General features: G+C 40.4%; 1 protein-coding gene across 2 annotated transcripts in view; it reads left to right on the top strand.

Moving 5' to 3' along the window:
• The first annotated feature begins 1037 nt into the window (after window positions 1–1037).
• The window catches only part of GCC2 (GRIP and coiled-coil domain containing 2), a 41415-nt gene continuing 17752 nt past the window's right edge, over window positions 1038–24700 (top strand). Inside the window, exons 1-16 of one of the 2 annotated variants that reach the window (XM_075590333.1) lie at window positions 1038–1241; window positions 5599–5655; window positions 6302–6386; window positions 7237–7304; window positions 8531–8635; window positions 9527–11953; window positions 14962–15034; window positions 16888–16988; window positions 17810–17908; window positions 18272–18391; window positions 19037–19201; window positions 20854–20958; window positions 21653–21815; window positions 22478–22578; window positions 22683–22760; window positions 24240–24377. In XM_075590333.1, the coding sequence (XP_075446448.1) occupies window positions 1236–1241; window positions 5599–5655; window positions 6302–6386; window positions 7237–7304; window positions 8531–8635; window positions 9527–11953; window positions 14962–15034; window positions 16888–16988; window positions 17810–17908; window positions 18272–18391; window positions 19037–19201; window positions 20854–20958; window positions 21653–21815; window positions 22478–22578; window positions 22683–22760; window positions 24240–24377 (3891 nt within the window). In that variant the 5' untranslated portion in view covers window positions 1038–1235. Of the gene's footprint in view, window positions 1242–4039; window positions 4217–5598; window positions 5656–6301; window positions 6387–7236; window positions 7305–8530; window positions 8636–9526; window positions 11954–14961; window positions 15035–16887; window positions 16989–17809; window positions 17909–18271; window positions 18392–19036; window positions 19202–20853; window positions 20959–21652; window positions 21816–22477; window positions 22579–22682; window positions 22761–24239; window positions 24378–24700 lie in introns of those variants that run through there. The other variant, XM_075590334.1, reaches the window with a different exon arrangement.

Raw genomic sequence — 24700 nt, 5'->3', positions numbered from 1 at the left:
GTGTTCGACTTCTGGCTGTACTTAAGGGCAGGATCGCCCTAAAAAGTGAGTTTGTTCCTTCCCACTTGAGGGAGGAAGGTCACACGACTGGGTGCCTGAGATTGGGGCCTATCCATGTGCGCTTCCCTACGGGGATGTGAGTGTGATTATACCTCTGCCTCCGGTAGAGAGGTGGGGAAGAGCTAGGACGGCTTTGGGTGCCCTTGGCCTGTAGTGACGGTCCAGGGACCATCTCCAGTGAGAGATGATCTAAGGAGACTGTATCCGGCAGAAGACTGCTGCGTAGCTGTAGTGTTACTGCAAAGTGTGTAGTAATAAACCGTTTCTGTTTGCAATATACCTCCGGCCTGGTGTGTGATCTAACTGGGGGGGAGAGGTACAAGTTCTACCGAGGGAGATCATCTCCATATCCCCGCTCGCATGTAAAAATAAATAAGCCGATAGCCGAGCGTTCATGCTTGGAGAGTTGGTGACGTCACCACTCTCAAACATGAGCGCGGTCAGCGGCACAAAGGATGCAGCCTATAGCAGTGCGGGCGCAGGAAGAGGTAACAGCACCGGACAGCCAGGAGTGAGGCAACCAGGTACTGCAACTCCTGCCCCTGGCACACAGGTCCCCAAAAATAAAAACAAGCTAAACACAAGATGATACAGTTGGTTTGCTTTTTTTTATTATTATTGTTATATATTATTTAAACACAGAAAACACAGATCTGTTTTCATATGGCAAAATATTTAAACATGAAATTAAATAAACACCGATTTAAAAAATAAAATAAAACACCGACAACTAGAATCCCTGGTTATATCACAGAGTTGTTTTTGGTCATAACAGAACATATCCAGTGCATTATTATTGGTCTATGTATCACAGGGACTGGTGTATTAATATTGGTTATACATATCACATGAATCCCGGTGTATAACAGTGTGTGTGCATATTTATATCACGAGGACATGGTAAATATCACACATCCCCCTCTGCACACACATCACTGACATGGCTCCCTCCCCCGGCACCGCCCCCATCACATTCTCATTGACAATCGCCTCGTACAATAGCGATAATACCCGGGAAGGGCAGGTAACGCATTCCCGGTGACGTCGCATGGTTTCAGGACGGTGTGAGACTAGTTTCCAGACGCGCTGACGTGTGGGTACTCGGCGTGTGACGTCAGAGAGGTGACGAAGGCGGAAGTGGCGGCGGAGTGTGAGCCTGTGCAGCTGCGGGCAACATGGAGGTGAGAGCCGGGGGGCGCGCGATCACACACAGTGGCCCGGGCCCGGCACAGAGACACTGCAGCCAGTCTGTGTGTGCGCCACAATACCCTCACACTGACTTTCTATTCTGGTGTGTGTGTGTGTGTGTGTGTGTGTGTGTGTGTGTGTGTGTGTGTGTGTGTGTGTGTGTGTGTGTGTGTGTGTGTGTGTGTGTGTGTGTGTGTGTGTGTGTGTACATTTCTATTATATATATATATATATATATATATATATATATATATATATATATATATATATATAATCATCTCCTAGGTTTCTGTGCAAGAAAAGCACATATACGATAGACAGTACTACCAAACTATTTATATATATATATATATATATATATATATATATATATATATACACCTTTACCAAACTATTTATATATATATATACCTTTACGTATGTGTGTGTATATGTATATATATATATATATATATATATATATATATATATATACACACCTTTACGTGTGTGTGTATACACACACACACACTGGTATATAATCTCAAAGGGATAGGCACACCAAAAATATTCTATATTTGCATATTTTTGGTATGCCTATCACTTTCTTTGTGTACAGTACTCTCATCGCACCACCCGCTCCAGTAGTCTGTCTTACACTATTTGTGTATATATTTTGTATACCAGCTTACATTTACACATACAGTACATACTCTTCCCTTTCTACTTTTATGCAGTCTATCTGCTGATCTCTCCCCATGCACAGATATCCTGTCCCACTCCAACTAAATAAGTTTTGAAAACTATTATTACAACAGCTTGTTGATGCAGACGGGCTGCTTTCAGAAGAAATAAGTTACAGGGCAGATACATCTATGGTTTGAGAGATTTCGTGGCTTGTACAGGGGTGTTCAAACTTCATCCTAGTCACGTACGGCACTCCTGTGAGCACGTGATGGTATTTATAGTATTTTGATCCAGAGGAAGGCAAACAAAAAACCCCAGTGAAACCTTATCCAATGCTATCTCATAAAGGGAAAAATGAATTCCTTCCTGACTCCAAATAATGGCAATCAGATTTCTCCCTGGATCAACATCCTTCCCATGTTTACTTATTGGGTATATAACTGTATAGGTTTATTTTCTAAAAAGATGTCCCGTATCTCCCCCCCCCCCCTTTTTTTTTTTTAAGATATCTATTGTATCTGTCATCACAATCTCTACGGTTAATGTATTCCACATTTTAACAATCTGTACTGTAAAGAATCCTTTCCTTTGTTGGTGAAATCTCTTTTCTTCCACTCTTAAGAGTTGACCCCGTGTCATTTTTACTTCCCTTGGGATGAATAGTTATTTTGAATGCTCCTTGTATTGACCCTGAATATATTTGTATATAGTTATCATATCCTCTCTTAGATGCCTCTTTTTTAATGTAAACAAATCTAATTTTTCTAGCCTCGTCTCATAAATCAGATTTTCCATCCTCCCTAATGTGGGGGATCATCTCACTTTTACTAGATCCATATTTTTTTTTTTTTTAATGCAGTGATTTCCCAAACTGTACTGCATATTCAAGGTGTAGTCTTATTAATGCTTTATACAGTGGCATAATTATGCTTATTTTCATTCATTCCCCGTTTAATGCAGATGAGATCTTCTTTCCCTTACCAGCTACTGCATGACATTGGGCACTATTACTAAGCCACCTGTCTACTAGCACTCCTAAATCCTTCTCCATCAAAGAATGATCTAATTTTGCCCCATTTAATTTGTAAGTCACCTGTTTATTCTTGTTTGCCAAATGCATAATCTTACATTTAACTGTTTTAAACCTAATCTGCCATTTACCTGCCCAAGTCTCCAGTCTATTCAACTCCTGGAGAGAAATGACTCTGATTTTACTACCTTACACAATTTAGTGTAATCGGCAAAGATGGAGACTTTGCTCTTTGTCAACCTCAAGGCATGTTCTGAAGATAAAATGCCTTCTGTAACCCGGATTCAGATAGTATTTATAACATGTTCTTGAGTATGCTTATTTCCAAATACAGTGCTTGCAATGCCCTTACAGCTGTGCAAAGATATACAACTTAAAATATCCAACAAGCTGACCATTGCCATGTCAGCCATGTGTAGTTTGGTGATGTCTACTGAGCACTTTGAGACCACTATCCTATTCTAGTATTTACCTTTTGTAGTTATTGGAAGGCTGTAATAATGGTGTGTTTTTTCTCTCTCTGTTTTCTGGGTAGGATATTGGGGAAGGGAGTTTAACTTGAATACTTTAAACTTTCTACATAAGAAGGGAGTATAAATATATTTATTATAAAGGCCACTGACTTGTACGCTCTTGAACTGAACACTATTGTACTTTTTCATTATAGGCACTACAGCACAGGTGTGCTAATGTATTTTAATTTGCATACATGAGGCATGTGCTGACATCATAAGCCTGCTTAACTTTGCTCTAAAGCATTATGGGTCAACACGACCAGGGTGTGGAAGATAAATATACTTTCTGTGATGCACTTGATAGTGACCCGGAACTGGCAAATGTCAAGAATGTCATTAAGTAATACTTTAATTGGGAACTGTCATATGTATTGCTCAATAAACGTAGTTTATATGAAGGTTTTTTTTCCCTGGTCTTGCAGTCCTAACTAAAGTGAGCAAATATTGTTAGGTTTTAACGTGAATATTCCTCCTGGTAATAATAAGCCAAGTTTCGATCGGAATAAGCGAGAGCTGCTATCGGGTTACCTAAATGTCAACTGCTGCTCAGGCTTTTGGTGTATGTGAAGATATTAAATCTGCCATAATCTAAGGTTTTCTAACAAAGCAATGCATACGTTTAGGGTAAAACTGTGTTAAAAATGTGACCTAATTAAAGAGCAACAGGACTGGTCTGCAACATCAACTTGCATGCTCGTTATCTTGACGTCCCTGATGAAATCCAGCTAAAAGCATTGCAAAAACGTAAACTCTATAGGTAAGGATTATGTAGTAATATTAATCCACAGCAGGACAGGACATCTATGAAATGAACGATTTTGAAAAATTCTTTAATTCAAGGGAGCCCTTTGGGAATCTGATGCTTTTTGAGTGTCGGGAGTGGTAATAAGTGTATGAGGTAAAATGTTAGCCGTGTACAGAGAAGGGATATTTACTGCCCATGTGGCATATAATTTGTTATACCTGTATGCAAGAGGACTTGCATTCCACGAGCTTGCAGTAAGCACAGGACTGGTTCCCTGCCAGTCAAACAAAGAAGCTCATTGTGAGTTTAGTTACTGGGTCCCAGCTGTAATTACATGTATTCTTGAATGTAAAGGTCTTTTATTCATCCGTTTGAATTCCATCATGTTTCTTGAAATGAAACCTAAAACACAATATTTACTTTGCCCCAAATATTTCAGTAACTATTGACCATGTTATGCTACATTGCAGTGCTATAAACCGACTAATAATCTGTGTTGCGTACATATGTCTGCAGATGTATATGTATGTCACAGAATAAGGGTCGGGCCCAAAATATGTTCATCTTACGATTAAATATAGCTACAGACATTTGTGGTATTTTCTGCTGTTGGCACTAATTTTGTATTGGTTTCAGGTAGTTGCTGTACTTGCCAATGTGTGATTAACATTAGTAGTGTAACCCTCTTAAAGCTGCAGTTCAGTTTTGTTTTTTTAATTTATTTTTTTACTTCAATAGTTTCATGTGGGCAATCTCTACTTACCTAAAGAACTGTATAGCTGCCAGTCAATTCGTTCTCCATGTATTGATCGGCGAAATTTGGTGACATCATTAGAGCTGGCATATGTTTTTCTTCTGCTTCTGTCACTCAGTGGAAGCTCATGAATATTCATGAGCACTCCTGCACTGACATGTGCTAGAGGGAGGGCAGGGCTGACAAAGGGGTGTGCCAGGGCTTGTGACAGGACATGAAGGGGCAGTGCCTTAGCAAATGGCTGTTAAAATAGAATACAAGACAATTGGTCTTTCAAAGTGGTTTTTTTAAAAACAGAAAATGCTAAATGTATTTTTTCTTACTACAGAACTGATTTATTAAAAAAAAAACACGATCCATGAGCAGACAAATTTTGTTTCTGGCGCGTGACAGCTTGGTCACATAAGCGGTTCACCCAATAAGGAAGGGTGAACTAGCTCTGTGATGTCACGGCCATGCCTCCCCGCTGCGTCTACCTCTAGGCCACAAATATCTCCAGCTACAGGCACGCTCTCACCATGGACCCGGCCTAAGAAATCCTGTATACTGGTTAAATACAGAATGCAAAATAATTATTGATCGCATAAAAATGAAATACTTGATGCTACATACTTTTTATATCAAAATAATTTCTGTACAGGACACTGGACAGGATGGCCTCTCATCCCCAGCCACACCAGGGGCGGGCAAATCAAAGGTAAGACACATTCCTGTCTGTTATATGGACAATAGAGCAGCACTCCAGAGGACTATTGAAATATTACAACATTGTCTTTAATCAATAGACGTTTCGGTCAATCCCTTGGACCTTTGTTAAGATACAAATGTGCACTCCTAACATTGCTTATATGACTAAAAGTGATTAAACACCTGTGACGTTGGCATAATCCCTCCTACTCACATTATGGCCTAGTGTCCATATCACACACCTGTTTAATCCTTTGCTCATAAGTAAAACAGATGGAAAGTTCATTCAATTTGTGTTCTTATGCAAAAAGTATTTAAAGGGTGCATTTATTCAACCAGACATAGCAATACACTTTTTTTTTAATTTTATTTATTTATAATTTTTTCCAGCACCCAACCTTTTAATTATCGTTGTGACGCATCTACTTATTAACAATTGAATGAGGTCACTATATGTTCATCTTCCTTTGCTAATAGTACTCTCCTGGAAATTCAAGTGTGCTCCACCCACATGTCTTTTACTTTCAACAAAAGAGGCAATGTATCTGACGTAGACATCTAGCACAACTTTTAGTTTAGTTTTTCCTCAATAACCCAAAAACATTAAATGCTTATAACCTGCTTTGTGTATAATGATGGTTGCTTATATTTTGCAGCTGGACACACTGCCGAAGGAAGATCTCATCAAATTTGCAAAGAAGCAGATGATGCACATTCAGAAATTTAAAGCAAGATGTACAGGTGGGAGTTGAGCATAACATAGCATCATTACGCATTTTGTGACACGTTTGCTGTAGACGTTGAATTTTGTTCATATGTAACTTCCCATTTTAGCTTAGAGTGCCATGTCTAAAGTCTGCTTTTAGAGGCATGGACTATGGATTTAATGTGTACCCGCAAGTTTAAATAGGACTATGGATTTAATATTTTTACCCGCAAGTTTAAATAGGTTAATGAACCATAAAAAGCCTATCCTGTTGCAATACCATGCTAAAACAAAGCATCTTAGTCTTCAAGGAAAAAGTAACATGCAGTGTTAGTGGGGCGTCCTTGACCCTAGATGGGCGTTCTTGCATAACAACCAAAATCAAACATTGTAAATATCTACGGCTGTCTACGATGTTTCACTGTCCAGGTAGAGGAAATGAATGCCCCCTGCATCATTACATTCATTGTTCACCATTGTGCAAAGGCGCTAATCACAAAATCACCGTAGTTACGGTTATTTTACCAAAGTTCAATTGTTACCTTTTTGTGTCTAATGAAGAGCAACTACATTTTGTCTCCCCAGGTTCATGGTTGCAGTTCCTCACTTGTAGCCGTTTAGTTAGTGATCACATAATGTTCTTTACAAAACTATAAAGTAAATATATTTGGATCAGTATTCAAGTCTAATGACAAAACAATCCGGTAGCGATCATGAAAAAACCCTTGAGCATTTAATCCTCCTAGCATGGAAAACTTAAAGGTTACAAAAAGAGTCCACCATCTACACTTCAACATATTGCTAGCATCATTTGTCTGGAACCTTTGACATTATGAACTTTTTGAAACATTGTATTGTTTTGACCTAATTCTACTTGATGTACAGACCTAGAGAAAGAAATGGAAGGGCTCAAATCAAGACCTGCTGCAGGGGGGGCAGAGGAAGTCGTGCAGGTAAAAATATTTGTTTACTTAATTGTATCAAATTAGAATTACAGCTCAACCCCGTTCTAGTGCGGTCCTCGGGGGCACCCGATCCGCGCTATAACCGGGGTCAAGCTAATTTACAAAAAAATATTGCCGCCACGTGCCCGATTGGGAGGAGGTGGCGTGAGGCCAGCCCTACAAGTCCTCCAGCCCTACATGTCCCCCAGCAGCCACCGTAACTCCCCTCGCACTTCAATAAGCAGCCTCTCTTAGCCCCGCTCTGATTTCCCCAGCCCGCTCCGATTTCCCCGCTCCGCTCCGATTGCTCCGCTCCGATTGCTCCGCTCCGATTGCCCCGCTCCGATTGCCCCGCTCCGATTTCCTCGCCCTGCTCCGATTTCCCTGCTCCGCTCTGATTTCCCCGCCCTGCTCCGATTTTCCGCCCCGCTCCGATTTTCCGCCCCGATCTCAGCAGCCGACACCAAAGGTGGGGAGGGGGCTGTGAGTGTGGGCTGTGAGTGTGGGCTGTGAGTGTGGGCTGTGAGTGTGGGCTGTGAGTGTGGGCTGTGAGTGTGGGCTGTGAGTGTGGGCTGTGAGTGTGGGCAAACCCCCCCTTTTTTATTTTATTTTTTTTTTTTAATATATTCGGGGTCTACGCGCAAACCGCGTTATAATGGGGTTGAGTTGTATTAATATTTTCAGTGGGGTTTTTTTGTAACTAGGGCTATTTTTACCTCACTTTTTTTTTTCCCCCCGCACTCCCAACGTCAACCTATTAAATGCTTACTGTGACTTCAGGTACATGATGCACATTCTGCTTCTAGCACGTGGTCTATTAATCAATGTACTTTCATGAACACCTATTTCTGGAAGTCTCCATAAATTCCACTTGAACAGAATGTCTTTGGGGGGAGGGGAAACGTGCGTCCCCCTCAGTGCGAGACGCTTCCAGTGCATTTCGCTACCAGCAATGAATTGGCTAACATTTTCCTATCCCGATAGCTGATTACTTTTTAACAAATAGCGACGAACCAGCTGTACAAAATGTTTGCCAAGCAAGAAGCCGTTAAGAGAGCCAACTGAACAAACATTTGGTCACTCGTAAGACTATTTCCTGCTAAAAACTGAATATACACAGTTAATATTCCAGTGTACCCAAGTTGGTTTTTGAGTGGTCAGTAAATGGTCATTGTTCTTTATTTTGCAGAAGTCCCTAAACAACCTTATCAATGTGTTTCTATCATTTCTATCAGGCACTCACTGACCGGTTAGACTCCGTTCTTTTGGAAAAGGCAGAGAGTCAGCAGCAGTTGGTTTCTTTGAAGAAAGAACATGTTAAAATAAAACACGAAGCCGAGGTAATGCTGTGTTCTAATTTTTCCAAGAAATACCAGCTCTTCACGTTTTGGTATTGCTATAATCATTTACTGTGCTGTCTACTTATCTGGAAGGTACAAAGAGTTACTGCTGCACTATTTGTGTCTGAAGTGTTGTCTGCCCTGTTATGCCACGTAGAAGACAAAAAAAAGTAAACCACTTATCAATGTAGCTGGCTTACTTAGAAGAAAAAAATGGAGTCGCCCCAAGTTTAAATATATAACTTATTGTGAACAATGTACAATTTTTTTTAAAATTTTATTTTTTCATAATTTTTCTTCCTAACTTGGTTGTTTGGCTAATGAAGGCATCATGACAACTTTTGCAACACTTATCCTGTTAAAATGAGCTTCTCCAGACATTTTCACCATAAGAAAAAATATGATCAATATCCTATTCTGTAGAAGGACTGGCGGTCACCAAGATTTTAACCATTAGATGGCCATTCTTTCACTTTGGTCCTACATGGCTCTAAATGCCAAGTATCAATATTTGAAGAGTTCCCTTTGCCTGTCACAGTTACACTTTATACCTATTTAGTTCATAAGTTATGAAAAGAAAGTTTAGTGTTGGTTATCCTTATGAGAAACTAAAACCTTCATCCAGTGTTTGTACGAGGTGTTGGTCTTTTAGAGAACTTTAGGCGCAGCCATCTCTGGAAAAAAAAAAAAATCATGTAATCGTGTGACAAATAAATGTATAGTATTAGTATATAGTTGGCAACTGTTATATGCCAAATGAATGGCTTGCTGCCCTATTCTACAACATCTAATAACATATCCAGAAGAGAGAAACATTTTGACGTTTCTTATGATTGCCATATTGTTTTTTTATTCGGTTACCATGCCTTTCTTTGTGACTGTATTTTGTAGGTGGCTGCCATGAAAGTTTCTGAACTACAGCAGCAGTGGGAGCAATCAAGCAATAGTTTCTCAAAAGAAATTGAAGCCATGAAGGATGCATCGATGCAAGCTCGGAGCAAGCACAAGGAAGAGGTGGAGTCTCTGAGGGGAGAACTGCAGGATGCGCTTAAAAAACAGCATTCACTTGCTGATGAGTTGAACTTGCAGCAAAACCTAGAATTGGAGATTAAAAAACTGGAGGCGGAAATTCAGCACATCCGTCCAACCTACGAGGATCAGATATCTGGTTTGCACAAGGCACTGGAAGCAGTTGCTGAAGAGAAGAACCAAGAAATCACCAATCTTAAAGATGCTCAAACAGCTTATTCTGAGCAGTACCACAGCGAGATCCAGAATCTTCATGCACAGCTACTGAGGCTCACGTCTATTCATCAGGATGAAGTGTCGGACCTAATGCATCAGCTTGAAACTGCAGCTGGGGAGTGTGAGCGAGAGAGAGATACAATGCAAGACTTGGATAACCAGTATGTGGAAAAAGAGAAGCTGCTCATCGAGGAATTAGGAGAAAATAATGAGAAGCATAAAAATGAAATTCGACTTCTCAGAGAAAAATTAGAGGAGAGCAGCAACATTTTTGATGTCCGAAATAAAACCCCTCTCGATAGCGAGGGTAAAATTGAGCACTTAGAAAGTCTTTTGACAGAGTTTGAGTCTCAACAAAGCATTCTAAAAGATGAACTGACCTATACCAACAATGTGAAAATAAAGCTGGAAATGGAAGTCCAACATCTAAAGAGTGAATACTTTCATGAACGAGAGGAATTGGAATTTAAGATAAATGAACTGCAGCTTGCCATAGAAGACTACAATGGCTTAATAGAAAAATTAAAATCTCAACTTCAAGGCACAAAAGAGGATTCTGGTAGATTAGTAAAGCAACACAGTGAAGGAATTCAAGCTATGAGAGAACAGCATAAGAAAGAAATATCTGAGATAAAAGAAGCAATATCATCACACTTTGAAAATGAGAGGTTGTCCTTTGTGTGTGAAATACGGCTTCTTAAGGAACAATGTGGCACACTTCAGCAAGAGAAAGAGGAGGCCGTAAACAGTTATGAGAACTTGAGGGAAACACTTGTTAATCTCCAGGCTGAGCTAGGGGAATCTGCTGGAAAGATCAGCCAGGAGTTTGCAACAATGAAGCAGCAACAGGCCACAGATGTCCATGAGCTGCAGCAGAAGCTGAGAACTGCTTACAAAGACAAAAATGAGCTGCTCGAAACTGTGAACAGGCTCCAGGCCGAAGTAGAGGTGTTATCGTGCAAGCAAACTGAATGCGAAGAACTTCAGCTTCAAATTAATAACTTGCGGCAGAAAAACGAAGCAGTGATGGCATCCGTGCACCAGAAAGATGATATGCTTAAAGACCTGGAGGTCAAACTAGGTCAATTCAGGATGCAAAACGCTGACACATGTACCAATATTAAATCGTCAAGTGAGGAAATCCATAATCTGCAGGAGATATGCAAGAGTGAACAAGCTAGGGTTTTGACTTTACAACAAGAAGCCAAAGATCATGCAAAGCTTAATGCTGAACTCAAGCAAAAACTTGAGGAACTGACTGAACAACTACAACAAGCTGTGGACAGTAGGGACCAGAGTCACAAAAAAATAGAAAGCCTTCAACAGCAGCTGGAAACTTTTGTTCTTGACAGACAAAAGCTGGAGATTGAGTCAAAAAATTGTCATGATGAAGTGCTGAGACTTAATGAAGAAAAGGACTTTATGAGGAGAGACTTGGATAGCTTCATGTCTGAACACAGCGACTGTTTGACATTAAGAGATGAACTAAAAGAATTAAAAATAAAACTGCAGCTGGTAGCAGAAGACAAAGAACAAGTGACAAAGTTGTTTGAAAGTGAACAGCAGCAGATGAAATCGGCCAAATGTCAGGTTGTTGTTCTTATAGAGACATTGTCAATTGACCATGAAGAACAAGATATAAATTATATGCTTCAAGCCATTAGCGAAGCAGTATCTCAGATTAATGAAGAAAAACAGCACATGGTTTTGCAGAGAGACGAGCGATCTGTTCAATTTAAGAGACTACAGGAAGAAATGGAGTCTCAGTGCGCAGAACTAGGAGCATTATTGAGTGACTACTCTAGAGAAAAAGTGCTTTTGAAAGAAGAATTGGAGGCAACCCTGGCGGACAAAGAAGCGCTGCAAGGGGATCTGCTAGAGATGAAGAATTCACTTGAGAAAGCGAAGCTCGAAAACCAGGAACTTCTTTCTCATGTTGAAAGGGTGACTAGTGACTTGGATGCTCTAGAAAAGCAAGAGCTCCTGCGGTCCAAACAGGAAGACCTGCAATGCTTGCCGGAAAATAAGGAGTCGGATATCAATACTCTTACACTGGAAATTGCTTCTGTGAAGGTTAGTCTTTATTTACTTTATCGTGCACTATTAATAGCAGTAATCCCACCAAATGTAGGTATTTATTTTATTCAATTTAACCCGTGGAGTCCCATGAAGCTGAACAGTGCCATTTTCAGCTACGGGGACCCCGTTTCCCAGATACTTCATTTATTGAGCTGGTGCACTTGTCTGTTTTAGGGATGTTACCTGTGGTTATCCAATAGGAAGTCACAATGTCATACATTTCCTATCGAACTTCCTATTGGCCCGTGTTTTGCACGCACACACACTCACCACCTTATTGTATTGTACGCTTCTGAGCTTTTCCATTACTGGTTTTCAGTTCTGTATGATTTGGAGGTTGAGGTTTCAAACTTGGTTGACTAGTTACTTGAGGGAACTTGACTTTTTGTTTTTGTAGGAGTGACTTTTTATAATTCTGTACATTCGTTTGTTTTTTTGCTTTAGTTAAAGCCGCCACACTTCTCTCCTTTACGTTGACCAGAGATTTCTCCAGAGCTTAGCTGTGATCCTGCAAGCTGTGACCCCTCCATTTCCCGTTTAAAATAACTTTTATATGCTTTGTAGTGTCTTAAAAAGAAAAACTACAAACATGTCTGCTGGGGTCACCGGTAGAAAGCCGTAACATCCTCTCAATGACGTGGCTTTCTATTGACCACTGGAAAGAGCCCTGACCCCTGCTGCCATTTTGAACATCAGGGGACCATGAAACTCCAGGGGGACCCCTGGTTTAGGTGGACTTGGATTGCTATTTTAACAGAATCTCTCCCTTTTTTTTTTTTTTTTTTTATGTGGCTTGAAAGCAGAGGTCTCTGTAGCTGAACCATGTTGATTTAGCTCCAGGGACCCCCTGCGCGTACCCACGATATCAGGAAAGGTGCCACCCTTCTTGGGGAAAGAAAATAGAAGCTTAAATCTCCTGCATTGTGACAGCCAATAGGAAGCCATGACATAATCAGTATTGGCTTTCTATTGGCCTGCATTACGAGTGGCTTTTAAATCTCCATGAAGTACGTGCAGCACCTTCCCCAGTAACTATCTCGGGAACCAAGGGGACTACACTTACCCTATTTCCTCAATTCTAAAACGCACCTTTTTTTCGATTTCCACATGTCTGAAATCGGGGGGGGGGCGTCTTAGAATCGATGTATTAAAAAAAGTATCCCTCTTTTCACTCAACATGTTTCAGGAGAGGTCCCATGTCAGCGGAGGACGAAGTGTGCGGCGGCGACAGGAGAGGTCTCACATCTGCAGATGGTTGAAGATGGACAGAGTGCGGGAATGCGGTGGCGGTGGCAGTACAGGTGCCAAGTCTGCAGGTGAATGAAGATAAGAAGACAGCGGGCGTGCGGTGGTGGAGGCGGCTAATAGATCATAATAGCAGGAGCAGAGCGGCATAGGGGTACGGCTTGGGAGGTGCACACTGTCACACCGTTAGTTGACCGGTGTCTGACTTCCGGTTACAGTGTGCACCTCCCAAGCCGTTCCCCCATGCCGCTCTGACCCTGCTCAACTCTCCTGCTATTATGATCTCCTGCCGCCACATCCCACTGCACGCCCGCTGTCTTCTTATCTTCATTCACCTGGAGACTTTGGACCTGTCCTGCTAACGCACACCCACTCGCTGTCCATCTTCAACCATCTGCAGATGTGGGACCTCCCCTGCCGCCGCCTGCTTCATCCTCCGCTGACATGGGACCTCTCCTGAAACATGGTAAGTGAAAAAGTAATTTTCCTTGATTGTAAGGGCCAAATCGATGGTGCGTCTTACAATCGAAGGCGTCTTACAATCGAGGAAATACGGTAATTGCAACAAATGTTAGGCTGCAAGGCTTTTGTTCTGTTAAGTGATCTGTATCTCACTACTGTCTGACAGGGTCCCCTATGATGCCATTTAGGGAGTTATTATTTTCAAGATATATAAATGATCAGAACTTCCATGGGGGTCAGTGTGGATGAGGAAAGATTATTAATAATAATAATATTGATCAAAATAGGTCTGTCATGAATAAGAAATGGAATAGGCCAATTTTGTTCTATTAGCCACTCAACAAATATGCTTTGCTTTTGAGTAATTCAAACTTTGGTTTGGTCTTCTGTACAGGAAAATCACCCAAAACTTGACTGAATAATTTTCTTCTTTTACAGCGCTTTGTAAAACGCCAAAAGCCACCTTTTTTCCTATTTCTAGCACTTTGCTGTCGTAGGGGCCTCCACAGCAGTAGTATTGGGGGTAAGGTCTCTGAGGTTGATCCAAATGCACATTGGCAGCTGTGCAGAAGTTCTAAAATTTTTCCATGCAGCAACTCAAATGAGGTCATGGTACTCCCGACCTACAAATGAAGCAAAAAACTCTGATTTTAAAAACAAAGACCTTTTTATTCTGAACACAACATGTAAAAAGCATTAGATATGTCCCGCAGATGTGCGTTGGCTTTAAACATACTATATTGCTTTTTGTTTTCAGAGCACTCTAGAACAAAGTTGAGAAGATTACTGGGTTGCTACTTTAAATAAATTTGTCCTTTTTAAAGAACTCTTGATCACTCCTGCATACAAATTACAATTTCATCTGTTCCAATCAATGATGGTGGGTAGTTTATTTGCTGAAGACAAGTGCTAATTAGTCAAGATTGGCAGAGCTATCGTAAATAGTATGTTCTTAATAATGGTTATTTTCCTGGCTGGTTATCAATCGTCTGCTTTGAGAAACTTGTAAATGTAGAAGGATGACAGTGCTGCCTGCACAGTTTGTGCCGTGCCTACTGATGAGGTGACTTTTGCAAACACCAGCCTTGTTTTATTTTATTTATGGGTCTGTGTGATATGACATTTAACAATTCCTGTGTCTGCAGGGTTCATTTTCTGCGTGATCAACTGCGCATGATTTATTTAAAAAAAAACTTCCTTGTTTGGGTGTCTTTTTGTAGGACAGTGGTAGTGTTAAGCTGTTTAATGTAATGTTTCATTTTTAATTGCTTTTTTGTTTTTTTGCTGTTTTTCAGGATTCTCTTTCAAAATCAACAGCACTGGAACTTGAGCAGAAAACATATATAGCAGAACTGCAAAATAAAATAGGTAAACTATCTCGTGCATGGAAAAAATCCCATTCGAGCTCGGGCCCCCCAAAATATTACCTCTGGTGCCTAACATTTTGCAGAGCTGTGCTGTATATGCCTGTCATCAATCAGCCATGGGTTGATAGTTTTACGACTTAACAGAAAAAAACTTTCCTTTTGCAACGTTTAGAAGTCCTAACTTAAATTCCCAAATATGTACTTAGACGTGAGTATTATCAATGGGTTCAGGCAAGTTCGCTGAATATAACAATACTAATTTTGAATGACTCCTAAATTTGAGTAACAAATGGATGGTCCCTTGCCATCTACTAAGCCTCAAGTCTTGGACCTTCTTGCAACTAACTGTCTCCTTGCAACATTAACAGATATCTAACTGCTATTCTTCAGAATAGATATCGTACCACAATATCCTCATTTCTAATCAAGCCATCCAACTACATGGTGACCTGTTTGTCACCTCTGTCTGTGACCCACCCATGATCTGGCTATAGTCTATAGCCTTCCAAACTGAATATTTTTCACTTTTTTTTTAGCGAGCCATCTGTGATGGCTCACCCCAATTAAACCTTCTTTGCAGATCAGCACAGACACAGGAAGGATCTTGATCTGTTATAAAAAACAATTATTGTATGTTTAACACCATTTCTAACCAAGGTTAACCCCTGAAGTACCTGATTGCTTAAAATATTTTAAATCCACCGCTGCTTTTCTTACACACGTGCTCTACAAACCCCCTAAACGTCCTCCCCTCCTGCATAATACACTTCACACTTGATCAACAAACCACCCAAATTCTCCAGGACAACAAAACCCTTAGACGCAGGGGTGCGCAAATTGGGGGGGTGAGATTTTTCTGGGGGGCGCGGCGGTTGCAGAGGCCCCACGATCATCCCCAAGGCATTTAAATTAAATGCCAGGGACCGAGCAAGGCCTCTGCAACTCAACTTAACGAGATTCAGCTGGCTTCGGGACGCGTCTCCATGGCAACGGAGCGTCAAATGACGCTGCAAGGTCATGTGCCGGCATGTGACTCGCGGCGTTGCTATGGCAACGGAGCGTCAAATTACGCGGTGGATCACATTATCAAAGTAAGGGGGGGGTGCGAGCACCGGAGGAGGCAGGGGCGCAGCAGCAAAAGTTTGTGCACCCCTGCCTTAAACGTACCCCTGCCTTAAACGTACCCCTTTCCCCACTTTTCATGCTTCCACTTAACTTCTGGCTCTTAAAAACTCTGTCTGGCTCCCAAGTTTGATGCACTTTTGCACACGCCTGTTTTTTTATTGAGGTCTTTTACTTGAGAAATTCTCCTTTACCTCATTGCTTCCACTTCTCATAATATTTGATAAGATGACAAGCATAAAGGCTTGATAAATAATAGATACGTGCAAATAGTGTTACATGGTTTATACATAAATGGCAAATTTATAGAAGCCAAGTTAGAGATTATTTACTTGTGGCATTCCCAAGGTAAATAATAAAAAAAAAATCCAGTATACTGTAGTCTAAAATACTGTTATGTGACAGAATTGTTCAAAATCATGTACTCTTTTACTCAACGCTTGTTATATCGTTTTGGTTTACTTTTTTCTTTTGCATTTTTGTATGCTTTTAAGGTAATCCTACATTTATTTTGTGTTAGATTTTTAAGGTGTTTTGTTAACTCCAAATGCTACATATATGGTAAACTTGACATCTGAATACAAGAGGCTTTTTTTTAGAGCCACTTCCTGAAATAATGTTTTGGACAATAAAACAATTTGTACCGTCTTGGTTCCAATTTTGCTTGTGTTTTTGTTGCAGTGTAATGTTTGCAATGCTCAACAGATTATCTCTATTACATTGTCCTTGTAGAAAATCTGGTGAAAGAATCAAAGGAGAGAGAAGAAAAATGTAACAAGATTAAAGCCGTTGCCATCAAAGCAAAGAGGGAATTGGACTCCAGTAAAAAAGAGGTGATTATGGTTACAGATTTCTGTTTCTAGTCTTGCCCAGTGTCATACTTTTTGTGTTTTTTTTTTTTTTGTTTGTTTTTTTACCCAAATTATTGTTGATGTCCCTCCATTCTATTTGCGTGTTTCTGTGACTGCGAAACATCTTAAATAATTATTAGACTCTGTTAGCCAATGATTTGAAGGCAGTGCTATCATCATCAAGGGTTTTCCTGGTTGTTTTTTTCATCAAAGGTGCAATCCCTGATACTTGTACATCATCATCTTTTTTTTTTTTTTTACATATCTAGCAATCCAATACTCTTAAATAAAACTAATGTAGTGTAACCAGACGTAAAGCAAATAATTGGTCGACTTGTAGTATTTATTTATTTTTCACTCCCCTCTTTGGAAAGGAAGCACAAATTCCTTTTTGTTCAGAGGGTCCAGAATGAGGAAGGGTTTTAGTCATGTTTCCTCTACTCTTATCCCACCTCTCCTTATCTTAAAGCCAGTTTAGGGGAGGGGAAGATAGAGCATTGGTCACCCCGTGATCTCAAACAAAAGGGGCTACGTAGCCAGAAGAAATCAAACTTCTTCCATGTCTCGGCTCCCAAGGTTTACAAACTAAAGTTACAAGATTATAATATTATAGCTCTTGGATTTTGGTTTAAGAAAATGCATCCACGGTCCAGATTTAACCCCTCAAATAAATATCTCTACCATTAATACTCCTTTTCACCTTTAAAAACGTTGCTAAATATTTCACTCCGTTTTAGTTCAGCGCGTGTATTTTACAGTCGTGATTGGTGGTCACACCGTCTTCTTTGTACTTTGCTGTTAAGGTTCAGTCAACAAGAGAGGCGTTGGACCTAATAAGGACAGAAAAAGACAATTTGGCATCTTCCATGAAGGATCTTGTTCATGGTGCAGAAGAATATCAGGTACAGGTGCTCACATCTTTTGGCACATGAGACTAGAATTAATAGTATTTACACGGCTACTAATGGTTACATTACAACACTATTTGTTTCTAACCAAGTGAAAGCAGTGTCCTGTTAATCCTTTCAGTGCCTACATTATCTTAATATATCACACATCTATGTATACTTTTCTTTTAAGTAGGTGTTAAAATTGCACATTTGTTTGGGAAAGAACAATGCTCGTATATCTTTAACACATTTGTTTTATTTTTAAAGCTGTATAGATATTCATTATTGGGCTGGGAACTATTCATATAAATATTAAATGTTTTATTCTTGAATGTATGCTGTATGTTGTGTTTTTTATTGTTTGTGCGCCTACAGAATCTTTCGCGAGAGTACGATCGGCAAGCAGAGCGCCTGGACATGGAGAAGGAGCGGGCTGATAATAATGAACGCCACGTGGAAGAGCTCTCTAAACGGCTCCAGGCAGCTACTCTTGAGGTGAATGACATTGTCTTACAGTTTCATGTGCTTAGGTGCCCTACAAAAAAAGGCCTTCCGTCATTTAAGCATGGTACCGTTTACTGCACAATTTCAGCCCATTTTCTGAACATGATGATGGGGTTGAGGTTACTAAGAACAATATTTATTTACTTGTGCGGTTGTGTTTTGGAATATGAAAAACATGCTTTATATGATCATAAAAACGTTATTACAGATCTTTTAGTTATTGGTATAAGAAGCATATGAATGGCGTAGATGCCACAATCACAGATCACATTAGAAGCAGGGAGTCTCCGGAGCTGAACCCCATTCCCTTTCAGCTCTGGGGATCCCCTGCTTCCAGCGATACTGTACTTTTCTCTCTACTTGGTGCAAGTATCTGCTTGGCTAGCAGGGTTCACGTAATGGCTGCTTCTCAAAGGTCCCGCACCCTGTGGGCCAATAGGAAGTCGTAACGTCATCCGATGCAAATTTCTGTTGGCCCACGTGACGCAGAAGCTTTGAAAAGCATTGAAAGGAGTCCACCGAGCTGAAATTAATGGGGTTCAGACCCCTGCTTCAAACCAATGTTTAAAAAAATAACATTTTAAGTTGATGGCTTGGATTGCTCCTCTAAGGAGAAATGTTATTATTCTATTCCAGGAAGAGAAGCTATACTATGCAAATGAAGACTTTGTGGCCCGCATTGAAACCTTGCAGTCCAACAACAAGTTACTTGAAGCGCAGATAATAGAAATGCAGAGAGCCAAAACTGCAACGGATAAAGAACTGGAAGCTGAAAGATTGCTGAAGGAGCAAAAGATGAAGGTACACATTTTGCAAGAATTGTGTGTGAAATCCTTAAAAGGACTTTGCCAGTAGGTGGTGATGATTTGAAATATACCAACAGATACATTGTATGTGTGTATTTTTATGTATTTATGTATTCAAATCAGTGTGTCTGTCTGTCTGTCTGTCTGTCTGTCTGTCTGTCTGTCTGTCTGTCTGTCTGTCTGTCAAACACCAGAAGCATACTATTCAACTATCGAAGGTGAGGAAATGAGGTGAAAATAAAACTGTAAATACAGTGATATATTCTGTCACTATATCTTGCTGCTCAGTCTGAGGGCCCCACTCTGGATCCTCACAGGAAATAGGAGGAGTCAAATGGTGACCTAAGCGCACAAGATGTAGTATGTCACAAATGATTAGAGGACTGGTATTCTATAAATTGTGCACTCGCATATCGAGCCATGTCGTTCGGGGGCGGGTGTGTGTGCAAGTAAAACGAGTCTACTTGTGGAGGTATTTCTAGATCGAGGAGCGGTACATAGTGTGATACTGATAACATCATTCTGTATTTGGCAGTAGAGAGACTCTTGCAGGGTTTCAGTACACACCAGCAGTGACTGGTCTTGGTCTTGTCTGCAACCACAGATAGCGGTCTGACGGTAATCTCACGCCACGTGTGAGGCTCACACACCCGGGCCTTGGTTGTCCTCATCACTGCGATGATGTCAGCAGAGTGTGTTGCGTTGTTGGAATGTTGTCAGCTCATTCTGGGGTTCAGGAGAGTGGAATGAACCATTTCAAAAAGCAATATTAAAAACAGAAAAAAGGAAAGCCGTGTGCACTGCTGACTTTATACCAGAATAATGCAATTAATAAACTGGAACAAGATGCATGCAGAGCAGTTAAAACACCAACACATTGGACTATATTTTGTAAGTGCTTTTAGTCCATAGGATGTCTTTTGCCTCTGGATGGCAATTAAAGAGTAAAAGGCCTTCATGTGCTTGGATAGCGTCACAGTGCACCTCTTAGTAAAAACCGCACCTTAAAATAATACGTTATAATGACCCTACTTTCCCAGCAATAAAATGTGATGCTGATCTAATGTTCTTAAGTCTTACACAGTGTTTATTGTTTCAGCCTGAGGGCACTATCCTGTTGCTCTTATTTTGTTTATTACATAGCCCATCAACTACAGTATACAAATCAAAGTAATGACTCAACTGTGGTGTAGGTAAAAAGGGTCCAGACATGATCTTTGGGATGGAAAATCCTCTCTCTTCCCCCCCTTATTTTATTTAAACCATTGGATTTGTTTCCTATTTATCATTACAATAAATGTACTGCTGCATGGACGTCCCAGTAACCTGTTTGTAAGATCCCTCTCCAGCCACACATTGGATTCTAATGTGTTCTGGAAATGTAACCAGCTTTGTCACTTTTAATAATAATAATTGCATGTTCTTGTATAGCGCTGATAGTTTTGCATAGCGCTTTACAGAGACATTTTGCAGGCACAGGTCCCTGCCCCGTAGAGCTTACAATCTATGTTTTTGGTGCCTGGGGCACAGGGAGATAAAATGAGTTGCCCAAGGTCACAAGGAGCCGACACCGGGATTTGAGCCAGGTTCCCCCTGCTTCTAACTCTGTGCCAGTCACTGTCTTTACTCACTTCTTCTCCTTTTTAGGATCACAGCTGTGCCCAGAAACAACTTGAAGATCTTCAGACACAGCTTCAAAAGGAAAAGAAGCAGCTTCAGAAAACCATGCATGAACTTGAGCTAGTCAGGAAGGTAATGCAGTGGAGATCCACCTTGTGGGGCACATATGTGATGTGTAGACAAGGGGTGCTTGAAACAAAATCACATGCGCTCACACATGTTTGCAAATCGGTTGTCATTCCATCCTAATAGCTCCTCTAAGCGGACTGCTTCTCCAGTGGCCAACAAGGCATGACTCTGCTCCTGTGCTCTGCAGTGCTTTTCTGGTCTGTTTGGTTATTGAAAGAGTTGATAACATTTCAGATGTCGGACAGACCTTTTATGTGAATATTTATTGTGTGCGTTTAGTATGCATTTATATGTTTGCATGGATAATATGGAATTCAAACATATATTTTTACTGTGTGGATGAGATACTAAGTAAGTTCTTTGGAAATTTGACCTTTTATGAATTTTAATTTTAAAAACACAGTTCCTTTCGTGTAGAAACATTATTTCATTATTGTGACCTAATATGTAAATTTACAACATTTTATTTTTTTTTTTGAGTGAAAAAACATTCTACAAATGTGCAGTTCTTGTGCAAAACATTTGCCCAAAAAGGAAGTAAAAAAAAATTCTTTGTAGTAACTGTAATTCCTGAGGGGTTGGTAATTCATTTCAGCTAAAATATTTTCAGATGGATCATATTAAAGCCATCAGGCATTGCCGTCTTTGGCGGAGCATGTAATTCCCTGCTTTGTCTTGGCACATTCTTTTCATTCAGGATGCACAGCAGAGCACACTGATGGACATGGAAATAGCAGATTATGATCGCTTGGTCAAAGAGCTCAATCAAAAGATTTCCAGCAAGAGCAGCCAGCTGGAGGATCTGGAGCAGGAGGTCCGAATCCAGAAGCAGAAACAGGAAATGCTGCGAGAAGAAATATGTAAGCAAACATGTATGATTGTTGGTAGCTTCTGTTTACAGCCTAAAACTTCATCCTGTGCTTTTGTTTCTGGTCCCTTAATAAAACCTTCTAACTTCAAATTTAGGAAGTTGTGCTCCCAAGTTTATTTAGCTTCCCTTCTGCTGATTAAAGCTGGCAATATCATTGTCTGCTTTAGCATCAGCACCTTTTTATGTTGGCGATCTGAACACAATGTCTATTTGATACAGACCTCTATGCCAGAGAGGGTGTTATTTTGGATTCTTTCAGTTCTAATTTAACGGATTGCTACTAATTTCTTCGAGTATTCGGTTAGAAATTGGGTTCAGGAAAGACAAATTCATTTCTACTGTATTAGCCTATGATCACTGCTGTTCCTCTATTTTCTTGTGATCTTTTTTGTTCATATAAATAATTACTACATACACATTGGTACGTGATCATAATTAACTCATGTACTTTTCTCTTTAATGCATGATCAGTAGTTTATTTTTTATTTATTTTTCACAAATCCGCACATTTGCTTTGTGCCATTTACCCAAGATCAGAATATACTATAGAAACAGTCTACCATTATGTCATTTTTTTGTTAGAACTACCTTTTTCGTATTGTTTTGTACAGTTTTTATATCTCTGCGCCTTTTATATCTTTTATCAACTAGCTTCACTGCAGTCAACCGTAGAACAGCACGAGGAGCAGAGCACAAAGATGAAGCAGCTGCTGGTGAAAACCAAAAAGGAGCTTGCTGACTCAAAGCAATCGGTAAGTACATTCGCTCATGGCAGTTTTCCAGGAGTGCTAAAACAAATCTTCTGGTTTCATTTTCTTGGCTTGTTACTATCCCCTATGTTTCATCCCAATGCCAGGTATCGGACCACTCAATTCTCCAGGCCTCACTAAAGGGAGAGTTGGAAGCAAGTCAGCAACAGGTGGAAGCCTACAAGGTAAAACGAATGACACTATCTTTCTATAGTTGTTTTTTACAATAGTACTTTGAAAGGGTCTTTTTAATTGTCCCATATTATGCGTTCTAGTGTAACTTGGCATGATGCGAGGTCAGTGTTTTTTTTTTGTTTGGTTTTTTTTTAACCGTTTGTTTGTTTGAGGAACCCTAATATTATATTGTGAAATTCTGCGGAACCCCAACCCTCTCTAATAGCATGTCTGAGATCAGATGCATTGTAAGGAACCCCAACCCTCTCTAATAGCGAGACTGAGATCAGATGCCTCATAAATTCATCTATATTTGGTACAATTTCTAAATGACCTTAAAATTGCTGGTAACCCTTTCGGGATGTCCGGGAACCCATGGGCTCCTAGTAACCCCTGTTGAAAAACACAGTGCTAAGGAGTAAAATATACAGTATAATTTAATTTAGCTGCACATTCTTTACATAGGCTACAAAAAGAGAGCCATGGGGGGTAAGTGATGGTGTTCAAACTGAGTATGGAACTGGATATTTATATTCCCTTTATTCTGTGCTGCAGTGCATGAAGGGGAATTTTTCATTGCGTTTTCTCTTTTAAGCCTAAATACTACGTATTCATCATTTGCTTAATGGTGCCAGTTACGTTGAGGTACTTGGCAAGGTTCTCCCTGGCAAATATTTTCATTTCCGTTTTTGATTTTCTTACTCATAAATTGAGAAATCCTGACTGGAGTCCTCCCTCCAAACCGTGTAACCACAAATTGTAATGTACTAATGGACTGCACTTGCTGCTTTTTGTAAGAGGCTGATTTAGGGAGCTCATACTGCAGCACTTTCAATGCTTGCCGTCATCGGGACCGAATGGTACAGCAGTCCTTAAGTCTCAACAGTGGCCATTCTAAAGGATCCCTTGAGAGGAAGGGGGAAAAAACAAATCATAAACAAAGTTTTGGGATTGGCTGATGGGGAACATGTTAAAGGAACACGTCTGTCGCTTAAATCTGCAATCCTGGCTGCCGTGTTTATTTTTTTAATGCATGTGTGTATTAAATGTGATCAGGGGATCCCCAGGGCTGACAATAACATGGCTCAGTTCCTGAGATGCTTGCAGGCAAAGGTACCGGCATTCAGCCCCCTCCATGTATGGGAATGTAAATCATCATGCGCAGCAGTAGCAAGGCGCAATGTCATCCATTGTGGCTTCCTCTTGGCACCGCAGGATAGAGGGGATCTGAAAACCAGGAAGCAATACCGGCACCTTTACCCCAAGTATCTCGTGAACCAGAGGGTCCCTGTACCTGGAAACAACATGGTTGGCTCCAGAGACCCCCTAATTTCCAACCTTCAAAGGAAAAGCTAAAATGTGGAAGATTAATTTGAGGATCTCCTGAAGCTGAACCACTGTACTACATATTAGATGAGTTGGATATTTTTGAACTGCTTAAACTGTTCATTGCATCACAAGGTTTGAATGGATTTGTTTTTGCTGGTTAGATTCACGTGGCAGACCTGACATCAGACCAGCACAAGTTACAAGAGCAGCTGAGAGCATTAACAGAGCAGCAGCAGCGCACAACAAACGCCTACCAGCAAAAGCTGGCAGCCCTGCAGGAGGAATATGCTGTCTCCAAGGTATCCCTGCACTGTCCTCTATCTGTATGGTACGAGAGCTGGCAGGACCGCTCATTCTGTGTCTCCACCTTCAGACTATATGGATTGTAGAAATCACTTCATGTTGGAGACACAGACCTGTTAAAGATTCACTGTATTAACACAGAGCTCACACTAGTGTACAGATTGTGGTTGTTTTTTTTGTTTTTTTACCAAATCAGTTACTTTGATGGAATACTCAACCAACGTTATTGTTTGTGTTAGTCACACCTCGGATCATAGTGCGCTGAGGGTAGTAATATATTGAATGCACTTAAAACGAAACTGTATCTTTAGCAAAATGT

This window comes from Ascaphus truei, chromosome 3 (genome assembly GCF_040206685.1).
Source record: "Ascaphus truei isolate aAscTru1 chromosome 3, aAscTru1.hap1, whole genome shotgun sequence".
Taxonomy (NCBI): Eukaryota; Metazoa; Chordata; class Amphibia; order Anura; family Ascaphidae; genus Ascaphus; species Ascaphus truei.
The sequence above is the reverse complement of the archived record's forward strand: the minus strand, read 5'-3'. Positions and strand labels throughout refer to the sequence as shown.